General features: G+C 39.4%; 3 protein-coding genes and 1 long non-coding RNA gene across 6 annotated transcripts; 2 read left to right on the top strand and 2 right to left on the bottom strand.

Annotated features, from left to right (window-relative positions):
- Positions 1 to 2,305: 2,305 nt before the first annotated feature.
- Positions 2,306 to 4,927, bottom strand: LOC141820191 (protein indeterminate-domain 4, chloroplastic-like). Its single transcript, XM_074707469.1, has 3 exons — positions 4,318 to 4,927; positions 3,838 to 4,234; positions 2,306 to 3,273 (listed from the first exon to the last, which is right to left on the bottom strand). The coding sequence occupies exons 1-3, from the start codon at positions 4,478 to 4,480 to the stop codon at positions 2,400 to 2,402; spliced, it is 1,434 nt and encodes a 477-aa protein (XP_074563570.1). The 5' UTR covers positions 4,481 to 4,927; the 3' UTR covers positions 2,306 to 2,399.
- Positions 4,928 to 9,396: 4,469 nt separating this feature from the next.
- On the bottom strand, positions 9,397 to 14,716 carry LOC141820235 (uncharacterized). Its single transcript, XM_074707520.1, has 5 exons — positions 14,362 to 14,716; positions 13,772 to 13,894; positions 11,125 to 11,224; positions 10,820 to 10,938; positions 9,397 to 9,890 (listed from the first exon to the last, which is right to left on the bottom strand). Exons 1-5 carry the CDS (start codon positions 14,662 to 14,664, stop codon positions 9,690 to 9,692), a joined length of 846 nt encoding a protein of 281 aa, XP_074563621.1. The 5' UTR covers positions 14,665 to 14,716; the 3' UTR covers positions 9,397 to 9,689.
- Positions 14,717 to 15,359: 643 nt separating this feature from the next.
- LOC141820221 (uncharacterized) lies at positions 15,360 to 17,882 on the top strand. Of its 2 annotated transcripts, none has more exons than XR_012601118.1 (6): positions 15,360 to 15,576; positions 15,648 to 15,781; positions 15,872 to 15,993; positions 16,065 to 16,129; positions 16,309 to 16,374; positions 17,690 to 17,882. It is a non-coding gene; the product is annotated as an uncharacterized LOC141820221 (long non-coding RNA). The 2 variants fall into 2 exon arrangements; XR_012601119.1 differs by having other exon boundaries at positions 16,309 to 16,378.
- Positions 17,883 to 20,573: 2,691 nt separating this feature from the next.
- On the top strand, positions 20,574 to 25,017 carry LOC141820210 (putative E3 ubiquitin-protein ligase LIN-2). Of its 2 annotated transcripts, none has more exons than XM_074707494.1 (7): positions 20,574 to 21,613; positions 21,741 to 21,876; positions 22,552 to 23,522; positions 23,623 to 23,767; positions 23,865 to 24,116; positions 24,197 to 24,509; positions 24,662 to 25,017. In XM_074707494.1, exons 1-7 carry the CDS (start codon positions 20,625 to 20,627, stop codon positions 24,769 to 24,771), a joined length of 2,916 nt encoding a protein of 971 aa, XP_074563595.1. In that variant the 5' UTR covers positions 20,574 to 20,624; the 3' UTR covers positions 24,772 to 25,017. The 2 variants fall into 2 exon arrangements, with proteins under 2 accessions (XP_074563595.1, XP_074563594.1); XM_074707493.1 differs by having other exon boundaries at positions 21,741 to 21,899; positions 22,548 to 23,522.
- The last annotated feature ends 413 nt before the right edge of the window (positions 25,018 to 25,430 follow it).

Below are 25,430 nucleotides of genomic sequence, written 5' to 3'. Positions count from 1 at the left end.
TATTATCTGAAGGACAACCACTAGGCATGTTTGTGCTCAGCTGCTTCATTTTCACCTGTAGATATGAAGATATGGCATTTAAGAGGTGGAGTCGCATTGACATAAAATGTCCTACAAAGCAGCTCTGTGAATCAATTTGCAAGGTAAAAATTTAGCAAGCTCTTGCAAAATTAAGTTGTCAGATGCTTTAACTTTATTTGCGAGTCATCTTGCATTTTTTACCATGCAAGCAAATCAATCTACAACTATAAAAACCTTTAGTTTGTGGCGAAAGATGATAACATTCATCTCAAGCTAGCCTCTCAATATCAGTTGCCACACCAATTTAAAGGGAGATAAATTATAGTGACTGAATGAGGCCTTTTCAAGTGGAAGAAATTTTATTTCTCAAAAGATTATTTCCTTGAGGATTCGACTTTTGCTCTCTGCTTGTGATAATCTACCACTTAAGTATCAACTCAGCTCTACTCGCAGGGGCACCTTAAGTTTGTGCATGCTTGAGTTGCGGATGACCACAAATTGATTATCTTAGGTTGAAAGGAACTCAAATATTATTCTCTTGTTGATGAATCATGATGTGAGAAGATTTGTGAATTTGCTTGGGTAGTCAAAGCTCATAGTTGATGTCAAATTGAAATTTGATAGACTCGTTATTGATTATGATCTTGGATTACAAAGGACTTAGATACCTATTTTTATTTAAAAATTCTTGGCACGATCTAATTTATACATTATTTTGCATGAAAATAAAATGTCCACGAGTTGGTGCACAAGATGATTTTTAAATTATCTTCTTTGTTAATGTCTCATAATTAAGTATCATGCTATTCAAAATTCTTGATTTCATCCAGAGTAAAATGATAAAATTATTATTGATGTATGTGTAGATTGACTACACATATAAACTTAGTTTCCTAACTCGATCGTCCGATCCTCACAATATGGTACACTACTTTCAGGAGCTATCTAGAATGCACACCCTCGCATCGGATTCTCCATGAAAATGCATGGTGATATATCACTTACCTCACACGTACGTACTGATCTTCCACTCCAGTGGATCAATAATGCTTCATCTTTTTCAATGATCGATGAAGAAGACGACGACCAAATATATTATTGAACTCGCTATACTTTCATCCATAGTTCAATAATTGATCAGTTTCAGTTTAGAAATTGAAGGAATATATAAATATATATACATGTCCACTGCTACACACACACAAGAAACCCTAATTTGACAATATGTGAAGAAGGAATATATTCTGGGGGCCCTGCAGGCAGACTTCTGCTAGCTGCTCACTGTTCTCCATGTGAACCACCGATTTTCGCAAATATCACAAGTCGTATTCAATTTTTTGTTGCAAGCGATCGAGAGGGTAAAAGTTAGCATCCTCTTCGAGTAAAATTCCATCGCATCGGGTGTACAGTTTGCCGGCGAGTCATGGCCGCGCCGCGCCGCCCGAGATTCCGACGACAAGAAGACGTACGCAGGACAAGCAGAATCGTCCCAGGTGGGGCCAATGGTCAACGTAGTTGGTCGGTCAACGTGATCAGTTTTGAAATGTAAATAGAGAGCACGTACATTTTATTTTATTTTATGTATATTCAGAAATCTATTTTTAAAATATTCATTCTATTTAAAATTTAAATTTTGATCCAAATTTTTTTATCAAAATAGAGACATCTTCTATAACTAAATAATTAAAAACACATATGTTATAATTATAACATAAACCAAAATATATTTTACATTTTAGTGATTTTTTTTATCAAATGAATCAATTTACTACAACTAAATAAAGATATATACTATAATAAAAAAATTAAAAAACACACATGCATTGTATTGGAAATAATAATAAAAGATTTCCAAATAAGTATTTTTTGGAAAAAAGATTTGAGTATATATGTTTTATTTAGATCCCAAAGTATGATACAAAAGATTCATGTATCAAATTGCTCACTGACACAGAATCAATTTTATTTAACTAATCAAATTAATTTTCTTAATTGCACCGAAGACACTTCTCAGACGATTATGATGAAGCGAGAGATCGAGGAAGAGAAGTAATTAGCATTCTTCCAGTGAAGATTAAAATTGTACTCAGGAGGAGTACAGTTTGCAGTGTTGCATGGACTCGTCAGTGGTCACGCTCCCATGCACGTGAACCTCCCCTCTGTGCCACCAGCCGTCACCATGCAAACAACAAAACGTAGCGTAGCGGAGCAGTCTCATGCATCGTAATTATGATGATTTTAATTCAAATCAACTTTTAATCATTTTAATTAACACTAATCTTCCACATATCACACTACTGCTACGAATACGATCATGCAATTAAGTACTAATTATTATTAATGATTCTAATTATAATGAGATTACATATATTATATTCTCACGGGTTGCTCCTCCTGGAAAAAGCCGACTTCATCTCCGACTCCAACACGTTTAAATTGGCGACGCCAAGGAAGTCCCTCGTCAGCCTGTTGTCGGCCGGCGGCGTGCCCGTGACGGCGGCGGCGTGGTGCAACTTGGCGGCGTCGTCTACCACGTTAGCGTTGTTGTTGCCGTATACGCCACCGCCGCTTAGGGAATCTATTAGGGTTTGAAAGGTCCTGTCGGTGTCCATCGGTTGCGCTCTCGAGATGTCTGAGTTGTAGGCGGCGCCGGCCAGCAAGGAGCCGCGTCTGTTCTGCGTCGCGGCGCCCATCTGCGCGGCCTTCTGAAGCAACGCGGTGGCGGACATCTGCGCCGCCGGAGCTGCAGCAGCGGGCTCGGTGGGGCCGGCAGCGAGTAAAGGAGAGGCGTCGTCGTTGCTCATGCCGATGCTGGGGAAAAGACTGCCGGCGGATCTTGAATTGTTGAATTGATCTGAAGGGATGAGTAAGTGAGGGGCGCCGCCGGCACCACCGGTGGCTGCGTTGTTGGAGAAGAAACTGAGGTTGTAAAGACTTCCCGGCCAGGAATTTATGTTGCTCTGCGTGTCTTGGATCAAGCTATTTAAGTCGTGGCCGAATCCGGCGCCGGCGTGGTAGGATTGCGTCGGCCGGAACAAGGAAGAGGTCGCAGTGATCAAGTGGCCGAACTGTGGATTCGGGGGAGGAACAAGGTCCAAATTGATCCCGCCGCCGCCGGCATCGTCGCCATACAAGTGTCCGCCGCTTCCTCCGCCGCCGGCGGCTCCGATGGCGGAAATGCCGTGGGGGAGCCTCGCCGTCTCTTGAGCCAGCGCGTCGCAGAAGGCTCTGTGCGTGATGAAGCTGTCGCGCCTGCATTTAATGAACACTCTTCGATTTCATGAAACACGAAAGAGGAAAACAATTCAAATCCACTGAAACGAAAGAGGAATAAATCTATCTAAAGTCAAACGGCAAATCCAGCTCATGAACTATTCGACGCACGCCGCGACGCTGTACCAAATCCATGAAAGCATTAATCAACCGGCCGGAATCAAGCTCCACGGGTTTACCGATCGAGCTGTACCAAATCATGTCATCTCGATTCTGATTGATCGGCGGACAAGGATAGCGTTCGGTCAAATCCAAGTTTTACTCGTCGACAGAGGTCAGAGACGGCAGTGCTGCTACCCGCATCTCTCCAAACCACAACCCAACAAAATGCCCTTGACCACGTGAACCGAGGAGAGAGAGAGAAGAAGAAGAAATGATCAGGAGGAGAGAAAAGCAGCAAGAGTTGGTTTCTTGATTTCCCCTTCCGGCTACATCAAACCCCCTAACCCTATCCCTAGATCACGGAACCCTAATCGAAGCTCACCTTTTTGCATGTGAGTTAGTGCAGGTGAAGGAATGGACACGGAAATAGGCGAGGGGGACCTGGAAAAGGGAGTGCCGCAGTCGCAGCGATACTCGCGAGTGCCGCAGGTCTTGGAGTGGGCCTTCCAGTCGGACTGGACGGCGTACTTCTTGGAGCACTTGTCGCACTTCCACTTCTTCTCGCCGTGCTTGCGGCAGTAGTGCTTCTTGACGCCGGTGAGGTCGCCGAGGGCACGGGAGGGGTCGTGGTGGGCGCAGGAGGGCTCGGGGCAGAGGTAGACCCGCCGCCGCGCTTCCTTCGGGTTCCTCTGCTTCAGCTTCCACGGCAGGTTGTGCCCCCGCCGGTGCAGCTGCAGATTCTGCTCCCTCTGGAACCCCTTGCTGCACACCTCGCAGATGAACCGGTTCGTCGCCAGCAGCGTATTCGGCGACAGCGCGATCACCTCCGCGTCCGGATCTGATCATTCGACCGCCGCCGTCCATCACCATAAAAAAACACTGTAAATACTCGAAACAAAATAAAGAAGACAGATGAGTTACTCGGATTTCCAGCCTGATTTCGCTTCTTCTTAGGAGCAGCTGGTGCAGAAGCGACAGCGGCGGCCGACGACTGTTGCTGGCTGAGCTCGTGCTCGTCTTTGTCTCTAATTCCAAAGCAAGGAACCGACGAAGAAGCTGCTGCCATGGGTTTGGATGGAAGCATGCAGGAAAGCAACACGAAACTAATTTTCTCTTAATTCCAGCTACCTGTCTTTTGGTTGCTTCTCCGGGCGGAATAACAGTTTGTTCGATCTCGTTCTGAATCTATTTAATCAACAAGAGGATAAAGACGAGGGAAGATCCCCAAATCTAAGTACAGGAACTATACGAACAAGAGGAAGACAGCCACCGAAAAGCCTCCAAATTCTGCTTGTGCTACACAACAAATTAAAGAGGAGGCAAGGATCCAAATTAAACTAACTGTTGCACTCGAGTGACGAGTAGTATGAAGAGGGAGAAAACGAGAAAGAGGGGGAGAGAGAAGGTAGTCTTTCTCATGGATTTCTCCTCCTCCAAACCTCTCTTTTAGCCATCTTTCCTTTGCCCTTTAATTTGCACCACAAAAAGGTTAGTCAGATGAGAGGAGGATGACAAGTAAGTAAGGGGCGATGGGAGGGAGGAGGAGGAGAATGTGGTTGATGAGATGATGAGGGAGAAGAGCCTATGTCACCTTGGTGGGGCCCAGACAGGGAGAGGCTTGTAGCTTGTATTTGTACTTATATTTGCATTCAAGACCACGCAATAATTTTTTATTTAACCCCTCGATGAAATGCAGTTAAAACCTAACAGATTTCATCAGATTAAACATGATGGATTATAATTTAAATAGATTAAATTAAATTTTTAAATTTGAATTACAATTTAGAAAAGTCAAACTCATTAATCCATTAAATTTTTTATTTTAATTTTAAATTTTGAAAAAAAATAAAATTTTCAATCTGCAGACAACTCAAATCCGTCACGGGCCGATCCATGTAAGTCACGGACTTAGACAGGTCGGCTCATCTACATCCACTTTAAAATATGTTGATAAAATTTCAATCAAATCTGCTTAATTATTTAATAGGGCAGCTCTACATAAGACAATTAAATCTTAGGACCAATAAAAAATTTGTTATTGAATATGAATTACTGAGACAACTGGACTATTGGATCATCGAACTGCTCACATTATCAGATTTATCTGATGGATAAATCATGAATTATGGAGCATTAATAATGAATGGAGCATGACATATTTTGACCTTCTTTCGTCATGGTCAATTGTAACTTTTCAATTTACCTCTTTATAAATGGTTGTGGGATCAACCGTGTGGGATCGTTGGGGGTGGTGAATTCCACCTTATGCAGAAGAAAATGAACATGCCATATTTTGAACATAAATAGAAACAATAAAAGTGCATCGATCAATAATGACAATAACAAATTAAAGATTTAGTAATGTGAATCATAAAGTAATGATAGTAAAAATTATGAACCAAACTTTAAGATTTCGAGCAACACGCTCATAATTTAGGGGAAAGTTAATTTGGTCCACTAGCGCCGCCTTAGTAGGATTACTGTGGATCTTATATTTTATCAAGGTTTTGTTCTTAATGCGTGTCGATAAAGGGCTTTAATTAGAACCCTTATATATGTTTTCACTTTAGGGTGTTGACCATTCACACAAGTGAAGGTAAAGACTCTTTTCAATATTTTAGGCTTTTTCGACGACTATGACACTCAAGAAAATACATTAATTATATATAGTTTCGTCTCTTTTACTTTCAAAGTCCTAAAATAAAAAGTTTGGGGGACATGTACATATGATCAGGCACATTCTCAAAGAATGCATCAAGTGGTATATAGATTGCAGATATAAAGTAAGCCATGAAACGATGGGAAAGTGCAGCAGCTTTTCTTTCACTGATCACTTACCACCTTAAAAACGTTGATCATTCCTTGGCACATCCACAATTGAGATGCTACCGACTGGCTCATTGCTTTCCTATCTTTCACTACAATTTGACGTTCTTAATTATTGAAATCTCCAAGAATTAAATATATGCTTGATATATACCATTGGAAATCAAAGAGATCGAGAAGATTATGAATATAATATTAAAGCTAGCTAGCAAGCTGATGAATTATATATATCTCAATAATGCAAACTCACAGTACTGGCCCATGTGTCCCTTCTTCTGCTCGCCTGAAAGGAAACGCATGCACGTTTAGGGTTTCAGAAAAGACCAGGCAGATGGCTTTCCACCTAAAGGGAAGAGAGGTGGCAGGGATTCCAAGACAAGGGATGTTTCTTGTGCTTTGTCTTCATGGAATTTGGCCCTTTCCTCTCCACACTGTGGTATGCCTGTTTACATGTGAGAGAGCGGCATTGGACGGCGCGAAGCTTGACAACTTGTAGTTGTGTGTGTTTGTGTGTGAGAGAGAGAGACTACTGTTGATTGATTCTCTCTCGACAATGCTACCAAAAGATTTAATTTTTATGGTGTATAGTTAATTTTCAGATCTTATAAGTTTACAATTTTGATCATTCATTCGAAGATTCAAACAGTCTTTACATTAGATATATAGGAATGACAAATTTACAGTAATTTAGTTTGAATTCTGGAGCGTATATTCTAGTCTATTGTAATGAATCATATATATAAATTATTAAAATTTTAAATAAATAATTAAATGATGGTTTTAGATAATTGCACTAATTTCTAGAGAGAAAAAATTGACTCTATAAACCTTCCTAATCAACACATAGAGAGCATGAATCATAGAAGGAAATTAATGTGCAATCTAACTATTCATCAATTAAGTTTCAAAATTTCTATTTATCATATTTGTAGTTAGATAATTAATATTATATATCATATATTTATATAATTTTGTTCATGAATATTATAAGAGTTTAAACTCAAATTTTATTAGTAATTTTTGCATTCTTCAGCAAGAAAAAGTGAAATCCGTCACCCCAACGGCCACACACGGTCGGTTCCATGACCATTTGTGAAGAGGTAAATCAAGAAGCTGCAGTTAGCCACGACAGAGGAGGGCATTACCTTGACTTTATCAAGATTAACCCTTATCCACTTCAACAACTTTATTCCGTCGTAACCAACTCAACTCATAATTTTTGCATTCTTACCTCTACCTCTGGAGCACTGTCCACACCAATCAGTCTGCATATATATGACACCATTAGATTCCTTGTCTATGAAAGTACCTAGATTTTACAATGACTCGTGATGCCATGTTAGACTATGGCATCCTTACAGAAATAGTACTGGCTTACTATGGTTTTGACACAATACAATTAGACAATAGCTCAAGTTTGCACTTATTAATCCAATTTGAACTTTCAGATACATAACATGTTAGTCCATCACGGGCTTTGATCCTTGACTACTACCATATTTGAGTAGTTTATGTTTGATAAATTAGTTGATAAGGTTAAGTACATAGATCGATCAACTAATAATTATTAGATGGATGGATAAGTTGGAATAAAGCTTTTGTCCTTGAAAGGATGCCCAAAATATTTGATTTGAACATAATACACTATAATGATAATAAAAAAGTATATTAGCACCCTAAAAAAATTGATTGCCAACAAATTATTGTTCATTGTTAGTAGACCACACTCATGGATAATGATCATCAAATTGATTGATTGTTATATATATAAAAGTTATCCATTAATTAATCTAATGGTGCTTTGGTAGACTAAATATATAGGTTGTTCTTAGATGTCATAATCTTGCTTGGCATGAAATTTCAGAGGTTGCAATGTTTAGACATTCGTTACAACATGGTGAAGATGAACAATAGGCGATGATCCTATCTACGATTTTCTGGGTTAAAGATCTTATCAACTAACAATTCAAGATGGTCAGAACCCTTGGTTTTGACTGAATAGATGGATGGTCTATGTGCCCAGGCACATTAGATTGAAGTTCCAAATCTGTTAAAAGCTTGTGGCAGGTCTGATATCAGTCATCTCATCTATCAATTACATGATATTGGACTTGGGTTGAATGCCAGACATATCAGTGAACTTGAAATATCAAGGCAGAATGCACAAGTTTAACATACTTCCTAGAACTTATACTTCCTAGAGCATGCTCATCTGTGGCTCCAAAGATGATAAAAATGTTTATAATGCTTAAGTTTAGCACACTTCCTAGAACATATATTTCCTAGAACATGCTCATCCTTTGCTCCAAAGAGGATAAGATCTTTATTCTACTCAACTAATAATTGTTCTAAAAACTCTCAGATGGCCACTCAGTGGTCAGTCCTTTATCTGGTTGCTAAATAATAGACTGAACTCTAAGGCATGGCTCGTCAGAGTAGGAACACCAATGATTGATCCTCTGTATCTTCTGCAATTCATGAGATGAATCCATGTTCCATCTATTCAAAAGTTGATAAAGACAGCCCCCAGCAATACTGCAGTGGTAAGATATTTGATTTAATTTCCAACTACAACGTATTCCAAGATATTTTCTATTCTAATAGGATAAAAAATCTAAAACATTAGCAGGTGAAGAGCCACGTGCATGTTCAGATTTCAACTACGTCACATTACAAAACATTTTCCTCTGGAATAAAAAACCTAAAACATTAGCAGATGAAGAGCTATGTGCACTTCTGAATCTACCCTAATAGTTGGTAAAAATTTTCTGAAGGACTAAGCTGATCACCTCTAGGACTTCATCAGTTTGAAAGAACTAAATATCTAAATTATAAAACAATATGACAAACAAGTTGGTATTGCCTGGCAAATACTTTTGGCTTACAGATGGAAGATTGTGTCAACCAATCTTTTTTTAGGAGTAACTAAGTAATAGAAATAGAAGAATCATCTTAACCCGATGCCAAAATTGGCTATGGAATATATGGATTCATAGAAACAATACTTCAAGCAGGTGAGGAATGGCAGTCTTTGCTGTTCAAAGGGAATGAGGTATGCAACACATGGCTAGCAAGATTGAGCTCCAAAAAACAACTCAAGAGACTCAACAGAACTCAGAGCAAGGTAGATACCATGAGTATCAGATCTCAAGAAATCACAGAAATTTTCTTGGTTCACATTTGGAAAGCCTACAAACAGCCAATAACAACAATCTTGTCAAAACAAAACTATTTAAACATACCCAAGTCAACTTTAGGGCTACTGCTATACTTGACAGGATATGCAAAGTGCAAACCCAACCGCAGCAATTGAACACTTCCTCACTCTCTGGCCATCTGAAGATAAAGAAAGAAATGGTTGGCATGATCACAAGGTGGAGATGCTTAGCAAACAACACAAACTAGATTGCAATGGACATTCAAAGCTAATGCTGTGGAGAGCTTCGAATACACTCTACTAGAAGCATTCAAGATGCATGTGACTGTGAACGAGCACGAGCTGCAGCCCTTTCTAGTGCTTTCAGGCGGTTGGCTTCCATCCGCGCCCTTTGTTCTTCTGAAATCTGAACTTTGCTAGGCACAGAGGCACCACCGTCTGGCACTTGTTCTTGTGGTGCTGATTCATTTGTCCGAGTAGCAACCAGGATTGCTGAAGGATGATGAGGTTCCTGCATTAAGGTGTACTTTTTTAAAAACAGATTAACACATAGGTAGTAGATTACTAAACTGATCTCGCTTCTTATGACAGTAGGTGATACTCCAAACTCTTAATCTATTTCCAACCTTGTTAGAGACTAGAAACTTTGACAATGGGACTCAGACAGAACTGATATCTTCCTAAAACGTGTAAATATTTTAAAAAACAACCAAATCAGAATCCATAACAATGTACTAATTATGTGGCAGTCCTAAAAATCAAATCTTATTGGTGCTGACATATGACTAGAAGACCTACTCCATACTCCAATCCGAATTTAACATATCATGAAAGTAAGCCAATTCTCAGAAACTTTTTTGTATTCATACTTCCAAAATGTGTACTAATTGCTCAGGAGATAGATCTACTCTCCAGCACATTCAGCTAACCTGGACAATATTAAACATATCATTACTAGATACAAATAATTCACAACTAGCAGAACAAGTGGTTAGGTGAATGGGGACCTGATTTTAGAGCAGACATGATGAAGTGTACAAAAGCATTTGCTTAATTTGACTTCTTTTATAGAAATAGAAACGTAGGGTGCTGCTACACACCAGATCATAATTTGACTTATTTATTCAAACTGAACACTACTCGATTGATGAAAACTTTTAAAATTACAAGATTAGAACAACTCAATTATTACTTATTCAAGTTGCCCCTAAATGTTGCAACTCACAGCTACTCATGCACTCCTCACAGGATGCTGGCCTGCATGCTTCTAATCACTGGATTTGTTTGTTGTTATCTGTTTGACGATGGGTTAAGAACTATAAGATAAAAGTCAGTGATGCAGATATTGTATCAAGAGGTTAACTTAAATCATGCTACAGCACCTTTTCATTGCAATAAATACAATGACTTACTGCAGGAAAAGAAAATATAATGACTTACTTCAGTAGCTTTGTGATAAATCTCATTGAAAATCTCATCCTCCTGTATGTGGTCTGCTTCAATGGAGTCAAATAATGGATCTACTGCATCTGCAACTGGTTCTCCAGCAGTTGGATCATCTACAGTGGCAAAACATAAAGCCTTTGGAAATAGTTGATATTTTATCACTTAAGTGAGGTGTGATTTTGGATAAACCCAGTCCATGGTAAAACAATTGAAGTATAAATTAGAGATTTTAGCTTAATACAGTACGTACGACTAAAATATACCTTCAACTTCATGCAATTATCACAATTATGTTATACCTAGTTCAATTTCAGGGGCAACTTCTTCAATAGGGGATTCATGAAGCTTTGAGGGGTCCCCACCATTGGCAACCCTATCCTTCAATTCTGATATGCATCTCTTGAAAATAAAGAAATCAGAAAATATTAATATGCATTTACCTGAAAGAATTTGTAGAGTAATAGTATATGGAACAACTAGGTAGAAAACTGCCTTCAAGTATGTATCCTTATTTTTTCATGACCAATACAAATTTTCATTGCAAATAATAGCAAGCTACTTCATTAGGTGGCAACTCTATCTTTCAAATATAAGAAATTTAAAAAGAAAGAAAGAAACACTCAGAAATCTACAGATGAATTTGCTCACCAATTATAATGACAAACAAAGTGAATTAAATATTAATATTAAATATTTAACATCATGCATTCATCCTTGGTATTGGTACTCCATGACCAATACAACAAGTTCAGATCTATACATTGATTTCACTTACCATTGAGCTGTGTAACGTCATGTCTTTAACCATAGCAATACTAAGATCAATTGAAATCTTGGTTAAGTAAAATTTCAATTGAACTCCTATAACCTAGTATTGATCTTTCATTTGTAAAATTAAATAGATGCTTTGAAACAGTCAATGCACCTTCTATTATCAAAGTTGAATATTGAAACAATGACTTAAATTTCTCTATGTTTTCTTTCTTAATCTGATAAATGGGTGATGACCATTTTTACCTCCATTTGTACACTCTCTTTTATTATTATAATATATATAACAAGTTATCCAAATTATTCTGCCCTATACCCCCCAAGCGTCCATCAAAATCAACATTTCTATTTACTTTCTTAAAAGCTTATATCTTGTTTGATTAAATCTACAAAACATTATAATTTCTATCATGTAATGGTTTTGCATGTTTAGTGTAAATCATGATATCATAGAACTCATTATTGTTAACAAGAACTTATCTCATCTCACTCTTTTATATATTAGCTGTTATCTAAAGTTACACTTAAAAACAAAATTTAGAAATTTGAGGAACCTTTTATAACTTCTAATACATAACTTCTCTATCTGAAGTATGACAGCTTTGTTGACAACATCTCCATCCTTATTTTAGCTACCTTATACTTTCTTCCAGCTTTTCTAATAAAGTTTGTTAAGCATAAAGTGTTTTCCTTATGTTGACAATCTTTTGTGTTCAACACACGACTCAAATTTCTCTTCATATTAGAACTTCCAACACTATGAAATGTTTTTTCCATAACCTTAATCTTAGTAGCCATCAAAGGCACATCGGATTAATATTATTTGTTAGTCCAAATCTGTCATCATTTTATCCTAAGAAAATCATGTTATTATCCCAAAATTCAATCTAGATTAATGAAGTTTCAAATACTACTACCTAAGACAATATCTAGCATTTTAAGTTGTTGTTCATTACTTAAATTTCACAAGTACACAAATTTTTCAAGGAGTTTAAACAGAAAAACTATTGAAATCATAGTTGTAATGGAAAAAAAGTAATTTTTCAAGCGGCCTCATCATTACTTGTAGAACAGATATATTAGCATATTTCATATTTTGTATGAATAAAGTATACTAAAATCACATGAAGTTAAAAATTGATTGAATAGTTCATGCAAAGCATTGATGTCTTAGACTAGTCATGATAAACTTATGTCAATGTGAATAACCATTTAAGAACGAAAAGAAAAAGGGCAAGGTGAAGATAATCAATATCCCATATTTTGAACATGTAAAGAAACATTGAGCTCGATAAGGATTTGAAGTTCCAACAGAAGTTATTGAAGTAAACACAAACAAAACTGTATCTGATGTTCACATAGTAGACAAGGCATGTTAAGGAAATCAAGTGTTGTTAAAAGGTCTTCATACTTTAAGGTGCCAAGCCCTGGATTACCAAAGGTGCTAGGTGAGAGCACAAACAAATCAAGTGCATTTATTTTAATAATCATATTTCACATTTAATGTTTTGTTCCTTTGACATGAAAGTAAAAAAAGTTGAAGAGAAAGATGACCATTCAAGCATATCTATGTTTACTAGAGCAAACTTGTGGATAGTTTAAAATTTTACTTCGGCATGCAAGTTTGATAGTAGTTTATATTTGAGTTAGCATGACTAAAGGGGCAATAATAAGCAATTCAAATTTTCAATAAAAGAATGCCAGAAAATTGCATCCTCAGCGTCTTTATTAACAGAACAAACATTTGTTAAAGAGAATAAAGAAGAAAAAGGGGTGACTAATGTAGTAGAAGGGAATAGAAGAGAAACAAATAAGGGAGCAAGTAAAAACTATTAACTGTTGTTCAAAATTGTAATGATCTTCACATCGTTACAACATCACTTGTTTATATTGAAAAAAGTATGAAACATCTATGTGAGCACCTATAGAGCATACCAGACTGAATTCTCTTTCCTAACCAGATTTAAGGTGCTCTGGTAGGCTTTGCTTTGTAGAGCACCTACACCAACTAACTTAAAATAGGAAAATCTAGTGATTTTGTTTTATCTTAGCTGTCAATTTTAAACAACAGTGGTACATCATGAACATATATGCAGCTTCACAAAAGAGGATAAACAAAAGTACAACACACTATAAAAAATTTACCTTATAATTTATACAGGATAATTAACTTACCCTAACTCGTGCAGTGGCACCAACTTGCTCAACCTTGCGAACAAACTGATCAAAGGAATAGTAAGGGATTAACTGAGAATGCCACTGTGCGTAAAGACCAATCAAGTTACCAAGATCAGCAACCTGGAAAAAATAGAATGTAGCTTAATCGCCTGTGTCTAAGCACACACACACACACACACCCAAAAAAAAAAAAATGAACCCTTTCTTTCATGAAAAATCCCCACATAAATTTTACTTTTGGATCAGATTCAAATTGCTTCAAGCTGACATCTACGTTAACTGAGTTATAATCCAGTCTAAAGAAGAGAATCATTCAAAAATGCATCTCAAATAACTCAAAATTCACCAAATCACATTATCTAACTTTGAGAAGAATAATTTATCGCATATCAACGGTGAAGGTGAATTAAGTATGTCACTAATATCAAAGATTTTGTCCATTAGTTGAAGCACAAAAATAAATAGAAAAGAAGGAAAAGGAAGTAAGGTAATCATTCGTCTAAGCTCTCAACTAGGGAGAGCAAACAATGATTTCAAGAAAAAAATAAACTAAAGAAGAAAGAGAACAAATATAATATTTGTTTTACTTCATGGCCGCGGCCGCGGTACTTGAAGGCGCGGGGGAAATGGCGAAGCACATAACCAAGGCCATCCTCCGAGAGCAAGAGCTGCGGGGTGAGCTTGGGCCTCGTTCTAGGAGCCTTCTTCATGGAGGGCTTGGCGGCCGCCGAGGCCTTACCGAGAGGCTGAGTAGCGACGAGATTAGGGCTAGGCTCATTAGGGTTTGAAGAAGAGGAAGGACAATCCCGAGACCAGTGCCCCGTACTCCCGCACTTGAAGCAACCCGTCGGGGCAGCCTTCGTCCCGCCTCCCGAACCCCTCTTCTCCATCACTGTATGTCCCTCCGTTCTCCGCCGCCGACTTCTCTCCGGGCCTTCTGTGTAGCAGTGCAGACTCGTGGCGGGAAATGAATGAGCCAGAAAATTTATGCGGCAAAATTCCCAAGCGTTGGAATTTTTTACCTGCAACCCTCGCGGGAAAAAAACTCAAGTCAAAAAAGTGCGACGCTTATTTTCGTGATCTTTAAAAAATATTTTATTTTATTTTTAAATAAAAACTGCCTTATTTTATTTTTATTCTATAAATCTATTTATTTTAACAGCGTCTATGATTATAATTCGTGTAGTAGAAGTTGTATTATAAGTTATAACATATAATAGTAATTTTACTTAAATTATTTCATATTCATCATTAATGGTTTGTCTCTTGCAATTCCCGGCCAGTAGTGTAAGATATCGAAAATTTTTTTTCCATGGATACGAAAAGATTCGTCTCGCGAAGACGAACCAAACGGAATTTGTTTGGACCAAAACGGAGATCGTTTGACCTCTGAACCAAGCGAACCAAACTTGAGTTGGTTTGCTACAGTACCGATTCAGGTCAGATTGAGTTCGATTTGGGTTCGACTGATTTAAGTTGGCTTGACCAGATCAGTTGAGTTGGGTTTAAAGGAGTAACGGTTTATTGGATCCTACCCTACCCGTTAAGTTAAACCCACCCTATAAGAAAGCTACAGTACCTCTCCTCGCGTATTCCGCCTCTTCCCGATCGCAACGCCTTCTCTGCTTCTCCGCCGGAATCGAGAGAGAACAGGCCGACGCCGGAGCTGGAAACCGAAGGAGGGACCGGCGATCAACTGTGAGAGGGATTGGACCTTGGTTCTCGCCGGAGGGACCTCGGTCGGCGGCGATTTGGGGCGAGCGCGAGCGTGAGCGGGCAGCAAATCGGAAGAGGAGAAATCGGTAAGAATCGAAGTTGGATTTTCCGATTCATGTTTGGTTTGATCGTAGATCTAAGGTCTTCGGATTTTCAGACCTTGGATTTTGCTCGGCGTGTGTCCCTTTGCTGTGCCGTGCCTTCCTTCTTGCATCCTTTCCTCCGCTTGGAGCCGGACACCGCCGCGAGCTTCAGGAGTGCTGGTTCAGCGCTAATCGAAGAGGAAGACCGGTAAGGGGCTGAATCATGGTGTTTTCGTTGGAGTTCTTGTTACCTTTGGATCTGGAATGATGATTCCTGATTTTTGGATGGAATTCACAGCTTGTGGGAGTTGGATTTGGAATCGGCAGGAGCTATAGGGTTCGGCTGTGCAAGTAGAAGGCATTCGCTTGTTGCTTTCTCTGCTAGTGAGCATCTACTCAACTTTGTGCTGTCCCATGTGGGTAAGGAAGTAGCAATTTGGATTCCTAATTGGTTAGGAGCTGTTACTGAGTTTTTGGGTGTTGGATTTCAGGTTAGATTGATATCACAGACAGTGGGGGAAATTCAGATTTGGTACTGATCAGATCGTCTTACGAGGTGAGGCTCTATTGGCTGGAATTGGTATTTATCTGATTGAGTCAGATTTGGTGGATTAGTAGAAGGTAATAGATATTTAGAGGTAGAGGATTAAGAGTTAACTTGGATAGGATTAAACTAACTTTAAGATGTGGTTGAGATTTTAGATTGTTAATAAATGTTAGTTATCCTTATTGCAGGATTTTGAATGGTTGCGGACGTTATCAGATTCGGATCCTTTGCGATTACGCGCAACCAATCGGAAGGCGGGTACCTTGACTTATCTTCTATAGATATGTCTTTATTGATATGTGTATTGCATGCTATCAGTAACCCATGATCCTGTTTATATCTATCTCTCTTGATACCATGATCTGCTTTCTATACCAGTTATTAGTGCTATTTGATAGTATTGGATACTTACTCATATTGTGGTTATCAGTTATTTACTCCTTTTGAAATCCATCTGATACCTATACCATGTTTGATTATCTGATACTTATTGAGTTTGATACCACCTGATACCTGTTCACATGTCTTAGCTTGTTTTAGTTTATTCTGTATCGGTGTTTGTGATAAACATTAGACTTTACCTCATTATGGTTATTGGAGCTTATGACATGGACTGGTAGTTGGATAGGTGGTGCATGAACTATACTTATGGATATGTAGTTGGATATATGCTGCATGGACTAGTGTCATACATCATACTTGCATATATTGCATGCTGACGTGCGGGATTCCATTGTTGTTGAGTCCGGCGTCAGTTACATGCGGGCTACCAACCAAAGGGTGTGTATAATTGCATGTCTTGTGATCATCGGCTCCTGCTCCTATCTTAGTCGAGTCGCTCCTATTATAGGTAGCACAGTTTGAGCCCGTCACTCGTATATGATTTATACACACACTCCGCTCATGGGTTAGTGGAACCTTTAGGTTGGTGCATACTTGCCCTGATAGGAGCTCCGCTAGGCCACCCAGGATAGTGGTTTCATAGCGTGGTAGCATTACATGGATCCCTCCTCTGTCATTGTGACCAGGAGATGAGAGCTTGCTCGCCCACTTATGATTTGGGTACCAGGATAGGTGTACACCTCGAGGGCATCCTGTCCACTCGGTCACGCAGGAGCAGTGACGGCAGAGTGCACAGAGGTCACAGCCCTACCCACTCGACGACTTCACCACTGTGGATGAGTACTCAGACGGGTTTTGGCTCCCATGCGACCTCACCACTAGAGGGGTGACTGATCCGACTGGCGTCAGGGGTGACCAGGACATGCATTGCACCATGTGCATACTGCACTATTGCATTTGTTTGTGATTGCTGCACTTGTTTGATGCACTTGGATGACATGCATGCACAGGATACCTATGTGTTGGTTTGGGGATTCTCTTTCACCTTATTATTGTTTAATGGACTCTGGTATGTACAGATCTACTGTTATTCAGTTTTCTACCTTATTTACCTTCCGGTAGACTGTACAGCATGTTATTACTGTTGATAGCATTTTATACACATATCTGCTAGATACTCGCTGAGTTTCTTTTGGAACTCACCCCGTTTACCTGTATCTGTTTCAGGTTGATGCCGTCTGGAGAGCTGCACTGCTAGTCCCGAACCATGCTTTGGTTTATTTACTTTACAGTTTACGTGTATTTGGACATGTTAGACTTTTGGATGTGTTTTTCCTTCAGTACTTGATTTTTCCGCTGATCCGATATTTTTGATTTCCATTTCGAGTTGTTTATCGAATTCCTGGACGGATTTGATATACATGCGTGGTTGTGATACTATAGTAGGATGTGTTGAGTGCCGTGTGGATCACATTTATTTCTATTTTACTTGCATAAATCCATAGCTTGTTATGGATTGGCCGTGTGGGCCTTATATATGTGTATGTATTCAGGGAAAGTCCATTGTTACAGGAAAGATGCTGTCAAAATTTCTCGGAAAGCCGTCTTCCGGGGCGTAACAAGTGGAGCAGGTAACCGATTAGTGAGTCCTATATATAGATATATCAATATCTATCAATCTATTTATATAGGTGTGTATGTGTGCATATATCCTTTCAATTAAGTTCTCTCAGAGTTTCACAGTCTCAATATGAGTTTTATAGTGTTCTATGTTTGGAACTGGAGTATTGGAAGATAGAGAACAAATAATCCCGTTTTGGTTTTCTTTTGCTTCTACAATTGCATATAGTAATATATCCTTAGGTTTCAATTCTTCATTCTTGATATGTTTTTTTTTTGGCGTATGTTTTCTTGTATTAATTTTCTTAAACATGATATCTCATTCAACATCAGTATATCCAATGCATTTATTTATTTATATTAATCCAAGTATTCAATTCTTCAAACTGATTAATCTTGAAAATGATCGATCCGACTCTATGACTACCTTCAGGATAAATTTGAAAAGCACGGGTGAGTCCTAATAGATAGTCCAACATCATGAGTGATTCGAATACCACGGGCATATGAAGTACCCTATGTTGTTGTTATTATTATTTTTGTTTACAAAGTATCCAGATCTTACGAGCCAATTAATCCTTAAATGTATGGTACATACCAAAATTTTGCATACTAAGTAAATCTAGAAAATGAGGTGGCTCTTGATATGGCATCCTAGTATCACTAATTGTTTAAATGTCATTTGTCGTTTGCATATGTTGTGTGAATTTTGAATCTTAGTTATATGCTTAAGTTACACTAAAAGATTGAGTTTTAGGGAAAAGCACCCTGACCAAGAAAGTTTTTAGTATGGGCCCAACCACCCATACTAAAACCCATGATCTCCAAAGCCCAACAACCCTAGTATTTAGTATGTTGATTTTTTATAAATATTAAAGTCGACGGAAGGAATGAACATCTAACCCTAATCGTATTATATTATTGTGTTGTTGAGTATTTTGTAACTTAAGCATCAAAAGATAATTTTGATACCCTTTGATGACTCTAGCATCCAATGTAAAGATAGATTTTCGACACATTAATATCTATAATAGTTTTGATCAAAACTATAAATGATCATTTAAAAATCCTTTATAATGACCTTTTTAAAGTATATCTATTTTTGTATTAAAAATAAATAAATCTCAGTGGATTCAATCCCTGGGATGGTCAGTTCGGTCCCACGGAAGTTTTCCACCGACCATCAGAGTAAATTGGGAAGCGCATACGACGACCAATCATTTGGGATCAAATATTTTTGCATTCAAATTTAGAAAATTTAGAAATGAACCATATAATTATTTTGGATAAAATTATTATATGATTGTTTTTAAATTGTCTGGTTACATTGCAAGAACGAGTGAACCTTCTGTAGCTCATCTGTATATTTAAATTTAAATTTTAATTAAAAATAAATATATAATAATTTTGATAATTTAATAGTAATAAAAGGAACACCTTTTAGTGTTTTGCCAAATTTATTTGTTACTTGGCATAAAAATGAAACGAGAATGTAAGGCTGTCAATCAGAATAGCTTTCTGAATGTTTTCCAAAATATTGTGACACAAGTGAATAATTGAGACAGATACACAACTGTGAGCATAGTAGATCTATGGACCTGTCATCTAAATTTCTTCGTGCATGCCTATGAAAATGAGATTATAAATACTCTTCTCGTCTTTCTCTGCTCTTCTTCTCTTCTCTTCTCCAACAAAAACAAGATTGGGGGTCCAAACTCCAGCACAGAGATTGAATGTTTCATAAAGATATCTGCAGGCTGCCAAATGGCGATCACTTAATAGCCCCTGAGCAATCTCCATCAACGAAGCTGCCGCCTGCAAGTTTTACCCATCAACTTTCTAACTTTTATTACCCTTCGCTAGCTCTTTGTGGAACATACTGATCCAATCAAAGTGAGGCTGAGAGAATCGAGCTCAAGTGGCTAGTGCGAGAAGGCATGGCGTACCTTGAATAGTCCCCCTCAGAGACAAGTAGCCACCTGCTGCCAAACCCCACCAAACTTGGATTACTTGGAAGTTTTTAGCTTTCGCACTTTTCCTCGTAGCTTGAGAGAATCACACATGTCACCATGCAGATTACTTGGAAGTGTTTAGCTTTCGAACCTTTCCTCGTAACCTGAGAGAATCACACATGTCACCATGCAGTCAAGAACAGCCCCCTGCAACGGACAATGGAACGATCGAGCATGGAAAAGAAGATGACTCAGTCTTGGTCAGTAATTTTTGGTTTTCCCCCTCCGAGTTTCTACGAAGACAACCGCTCTTCTTCACGTGTTACCCATCATGGGATTTCGTTTATTTTATGCTGTAAATTTGTTCAGGGAGAGAGATGGAGCGAGTGCAGCGTGCCGAGTGGCGACAGAGGGTATGACAACTGCGCTTGCGGTTTGTGTTCCCTGAAATGGACTCCGCTCTTTGTCTTCATCCTCCGGCCATGCTGTGTTAAACTCAGGTAGCATCTTTTTCACTGCTCCATAAGCGATGCCCTTCACAAGGTCCCATTGTTTTCACTTAGCTATCCGATCCGGAGCCAACCGCGTCCATGGCTGCTTCTCTCCGGGAACTCCTCGCTCAGGAAAGCTCACAGCTTTACTCCAACCGCAGTAAATCTACGAGCTCCTCCCCGCTTCTCTCCGCCAGGCGCCGGAGCTTCGACCGTCCCCGCCGCTGCGCCGGCCAACATTCCGAACCTTCCAACTCCAATTCCAGGTCAACTGCCGTCGATGCTGCTGGCTACGACGATGGTGACCCGGTTGCCGATGAGGCCGCGCTCTGCGCTGTCGTCTCCGTCCTCTCCGGCTACGCCGGTCGGTTCCTGAAGGATTCTGACTTCCGGAGGCGGTTGCGGGACAAATGCGCTGCGTGCATCGTCACGGCCCGGAAGGGCGCCGCCACCCACGCCGTGCTCACGAACCTGGAGCTGGGGATCGAGAGCATCGAGAGGCTGGCGGAGGAAGGGCCCCACATCGGCGGCGATGGGGACTCCAAGATCCGATCTTTGAGGAACTCCATTCGTCTGCTGAGCGTGGTGGCGTCGCTCAACTCCCCCAGGTCGCGGGCCGGCCTCTACACCTGCGGCGTGCCCAACGCCCACCTCTCCGCTTGTGCCCAACTCTACCTCGCCGTCGTGTACAAGATCGAGAGGAACGACCGCGTCTCTGCCAAGCACCTCCTCCAGGTGTTCGTGGATGCGCCCTACCTTGCGCGCAAGAACCTTCTTCCCGATCTATGGGATCATTTCCTGCTTCCGCACCTGCTGCATCTGAAGGTGTGGTACACCAAAGAAGTGGAGCTCGTCGCCAGCTGGGAGGCGGAGGACAGGGAGCAGAAAATGAAAAGCTTGAACATGGCTTACAACGATCAGATGGACGCCGGCACCGCTCAATTCGCAGTATACTACAGGGACTGGATCAAGGTCGAGGGCAAGGCGCCGCCCATTCCCACCGTGTCTTTGCCACCGAGGCCCAGCTACCTCGAACCATGGGGGAAGAGATCTCTATCACTCTCACGGAGTTCCATCAATAAGAACCTGTATGTGATAATGTCCTTGGAAAACAATCTTTTATGTTCATGCCACTGTAAATTTCATGAAATCCCTTCTTCTTTAAGCTTAAAATCTCTCTTTTCTTATGTTTTTGTTACTCTAAATTCCATGAAGATATCAAGCAGTTTTTGGTCCGTCATTGGAACGAGAAGAAACCGGCGATGGCATCCTCATTGATGACGCGAAATTAGTCTCAGAAACTCAATTGGCTGCTGATTCAGATAGCACCGATCGTGGAAACCGTGTCCATGTGAGTCAATGCGGCTTCTCTCGGTAAATAATTCAACAAATGGTTCATTCTCCTATTCGCATTATTGATCTTCTGTGCAATGGAATGTACTTGAAGTATATGATTGTGAGTATAGAGACACAAACATGCTGGATTGCTTCTCATACAAGCAATGTAGTTACAGTAGATAGATTTGTTTGGGTCCTTGACACCAAAAGAAAATGCATTATTAGGAGTTGTTCTCTTCATTGTTGTTAAATCCTCTTCCTAGATACTGCTCAATGAATTTTGTCGATATGGTCCTGCATCCATGTCTAGACATCAAGTAAGAAACTGCTTAGTTTTGTTAGTATGCTGCCATGCTGGTTTCAGCTACTTTACTTAATTAATCATAGTAGCAAGAGATTTTGATACTTTAGATGTTTGCTCTTGTGCTATAGAATATAGATTCTTCTCTATCTTGGTTCATGATTTTCTTCAGATCATGCACGTCATTAGCATTATCTGAATTGTTTTTTCACTTTTTTCGTCAAATATGAAAGGCGGAAGTAAACAAGCACCCTGATATCGTTGAAAATCTTCAAATTTTAGAGATGGTTATGTTGTGCTTTTTCATTTAAGGTGGAAAAGTAGTCTCTTGTATGAACTAGTAACTTTTGGATGTTTTCTTACATGTTCTTCGTTTTGAGTAGACAGAGTGATGTTGGTGTTAAGCAAAGAGAACCGGATAAAGTGCAAGAGCATTTAATCTCTAGAGCAGAATCGATACCACACAAATCACATTCTTTTAGGTTATTCTCATGTCGGAGCATGCCAGATGCTGCTACAGTTCATCATGTGCAAACTCCCAAGAAGGAATTTGCTGTGGTTGCTCAAAAGCCAGACAATAACATGCGACCACTGAATCTTAGCAAAGCAATTGGCTTAATTTCAGAATCTGATAATCTCAAAGAATGCGAAGCTGCAATTCACATAATTGCAAAAGCTTGGCGTGATTCACATAGAGATGCTACACTTGTGACAGCACTGTCTACATCATCTGTGATTGAGGGCCTTCTTGAGGTAAATTTCACTTCTACAGATGATGATGTGCTAGAGTTATCGATCTCTATATTAGCAGAGTTGGTTGCAAGAAACGACGTGAACAGACAGATAGTACTTCATGCAGATCCACAGCTTGAAATTTTCTTAAGACTGTTGAGAAGTAAAAATCTGTTCTTAAAGGCAGCAGTAGTCCTTTACCTGTTACGACCAAAGGCTAAGCAAATGCTATCTGTCGACTGGATACCATTGGTATTGCGGGTTATGGACCATGGCGATGCTTCACAAACTCTGTTTGCTATAAAATGTCATCCCAGAACGGCTGCATTCTACCTCTTAGATCAGCTTCTCACGGGCTTTGATGTGGACAGAAATGTAGAGAACTCGAAACAGTTGGTCGCTCTTGGTGGACTGGACCTGTTGATGAGAAGACTTGAAGTAGGTGATTCTCATGAGACGCACTGTGCTTCACTCTTAGCAAGATGTGTCAGAGCAGATGGAAGCTGTAGGGAGTACTTGGCAGAAAACATAAATAAAGCATCGATAGTTCAACTCCTTCTACGCAACCAAATGAATTCCAACAGCAGTGCAATTACTTTACTGAGTGAGATGGTTTGTCTCAACAGGTTTGTTCAACTCTAGTGAACTTGTAATTCGATTGTAGTCGTGTTCAATGCAACATTCTTGTCTTAAACTTCAATCTCATCCATTCTTCTAATTACACAGAACAACACAGATTATTACCTTCCTGAATGAATTCAGAAATGCTGGTTACATGAATGCAATGCATGTTCTGTTGGTTTATCTACAACAAGCGCCTAATGAACAGCGTCCACTAGCTGCAGCTCTTCTACTGCAGCTTGATCAGCTGGTACAAATTCCAACCAAAATCTTCATCATTTTGTTGCTTTGTTAAAAGTTTCCAGTTTAGTTCTATGTGCGGTCTCGATATGGCAGTTCTGTTTCAGGGAGATCCTTTGCGGCATAGTATGTACAGAGAAGATGCGGTTGATGCTCTAATCACAGCCTTGGAACACAATTTACACAACAGAAAGATCCAAGAGAAGTGCAGCAGAGCTCTTTTGCTCTTGGCAGGCAGATTCTCTTGTTTCGGGGAGGACACTGCTGAGGCATGGTTACTTAGGAGAGCAGGTCTACAAGATAGTTTTTCAGACTCATTTAGAAGCAGAGAGATATTTTTAGATGAAACTGTGAGACCGGTATGTTTCGAGATTGATTTGTTCATAACCATCTTATTCTTTTAGTTTCCAATTATAGATTTTCCTTCTACAACTAACAGGAAGAAGAAGAAAAGGTGACCGAAGAGTGGCTAAGGAAGTTGGCCATCACCTTGCTCAGCAGTGGTAATAAAAGGTTCTTAGTGGCTCTTTCAAATTGCATATCTGAAGGAATCCCGAGTCTCTCGCGCTCATGCCTTGTCACAGTGGCATGGATGAGCAGCTCTCTGGCTTCATGGCAGAATGCAAACCATTTGCTGTTTCATGCTTGTTCGACTCTCGCGCCGCGCTTGTTTGAAAGCCTGAGCTATCACAAAGCCCAGGATGAGAGGGTGTTGGCTTCACTCTCCCTATTCAACTTTGTTAGATATCCAGGCAATGTCTCGTCTACTTAAATGAACCTTTTTCTTCATGGTTTCATGCAATTATTCTCTAGAGCTCATATTTCCAGAAAGTATAGGAATTGTGGTCGATGCTATTTTATATATATGCATCTGTTTCTCATTTCTCTGTTCATCTCTCAACAGAGTGCCTTCCAAAGCTTTTTCCATTGGACAAAGAAACAGTTTACTCACTGCAAGATCTTTCTCAAGTGACTTGGACAGCAAAAGAACTACTTTTTGCGAGCTGCAGATGAACATGTGAAGTGTTTCCAGATGTAAATTACAGTAGATATTGGAGATGAGAGAAGAAAGAAAATCCATTCTCAAGAGCTCATGGAAGGCGAATTAGTTTTGTTAAACTATAATAAGGCCGGCTTTTATCTTTTTAATTAAAAACTTTGTTATTTGCTTGTTAAAGGTAATATGAATTGTGTGTCCACTCATGTGAAGAAGAAGGTCCAAGCAATTGTCTATCTAATGTTAATTTGTCCTGAAATCTAAATCCCATTAATATTGCCATCGATAATACTATACTTGTCAGTGTTGATTTAATTTAGAAATTTTAAATTTAAAGAGAGTTTCATTAATTAACAAGAAAACCAAGTTTGTATAGGTTTGTCATTGATGATATATGTGAGGTTGATTGGTTAGTAGTTAGATGGAGTTGGTTAGGTTGAGGGAACCATGTATTGTGCAAATTGATCAAGGTCAGCAAATCCAATGAATTGTATGGAAGAGGAGTGGACCGATTGGGTCGAACAAAGTTATGGGTCAATCAAGTTAGATGGAATAGTTTGGTCAGGCTTCTGAGTTGAGCTACATATACTGATCTAGCATGTCTGGTTCAGTTGGTCAAACTAGGTGGACTGAGAGCACTAAGCCAACTAAAACCAAAGATCAATTATTCATTGTC

This window comes from Curcuma longa, unplaced genomic scaffold, assembly GCF_044706935.1.
Source record: "Curcuma longa cultivar G26 ecotype Majalengka, Jawa Barat unplaced genomic scaffold, ITB_CL_G26_1.1 utg2798_np1212_758248_RagTag, whole genome shotgun sequence".
Classification (NCBI taxonomy): Eukaryota; Viridiplantae; Streptophyta; class Magnoliopsida; order Zingiberales; family Zingiberaceae; genus Curcuma; species Curcuma longa.
This window is presented reverse-complemented; position numbering and strand designations above follow the sequence as displayed.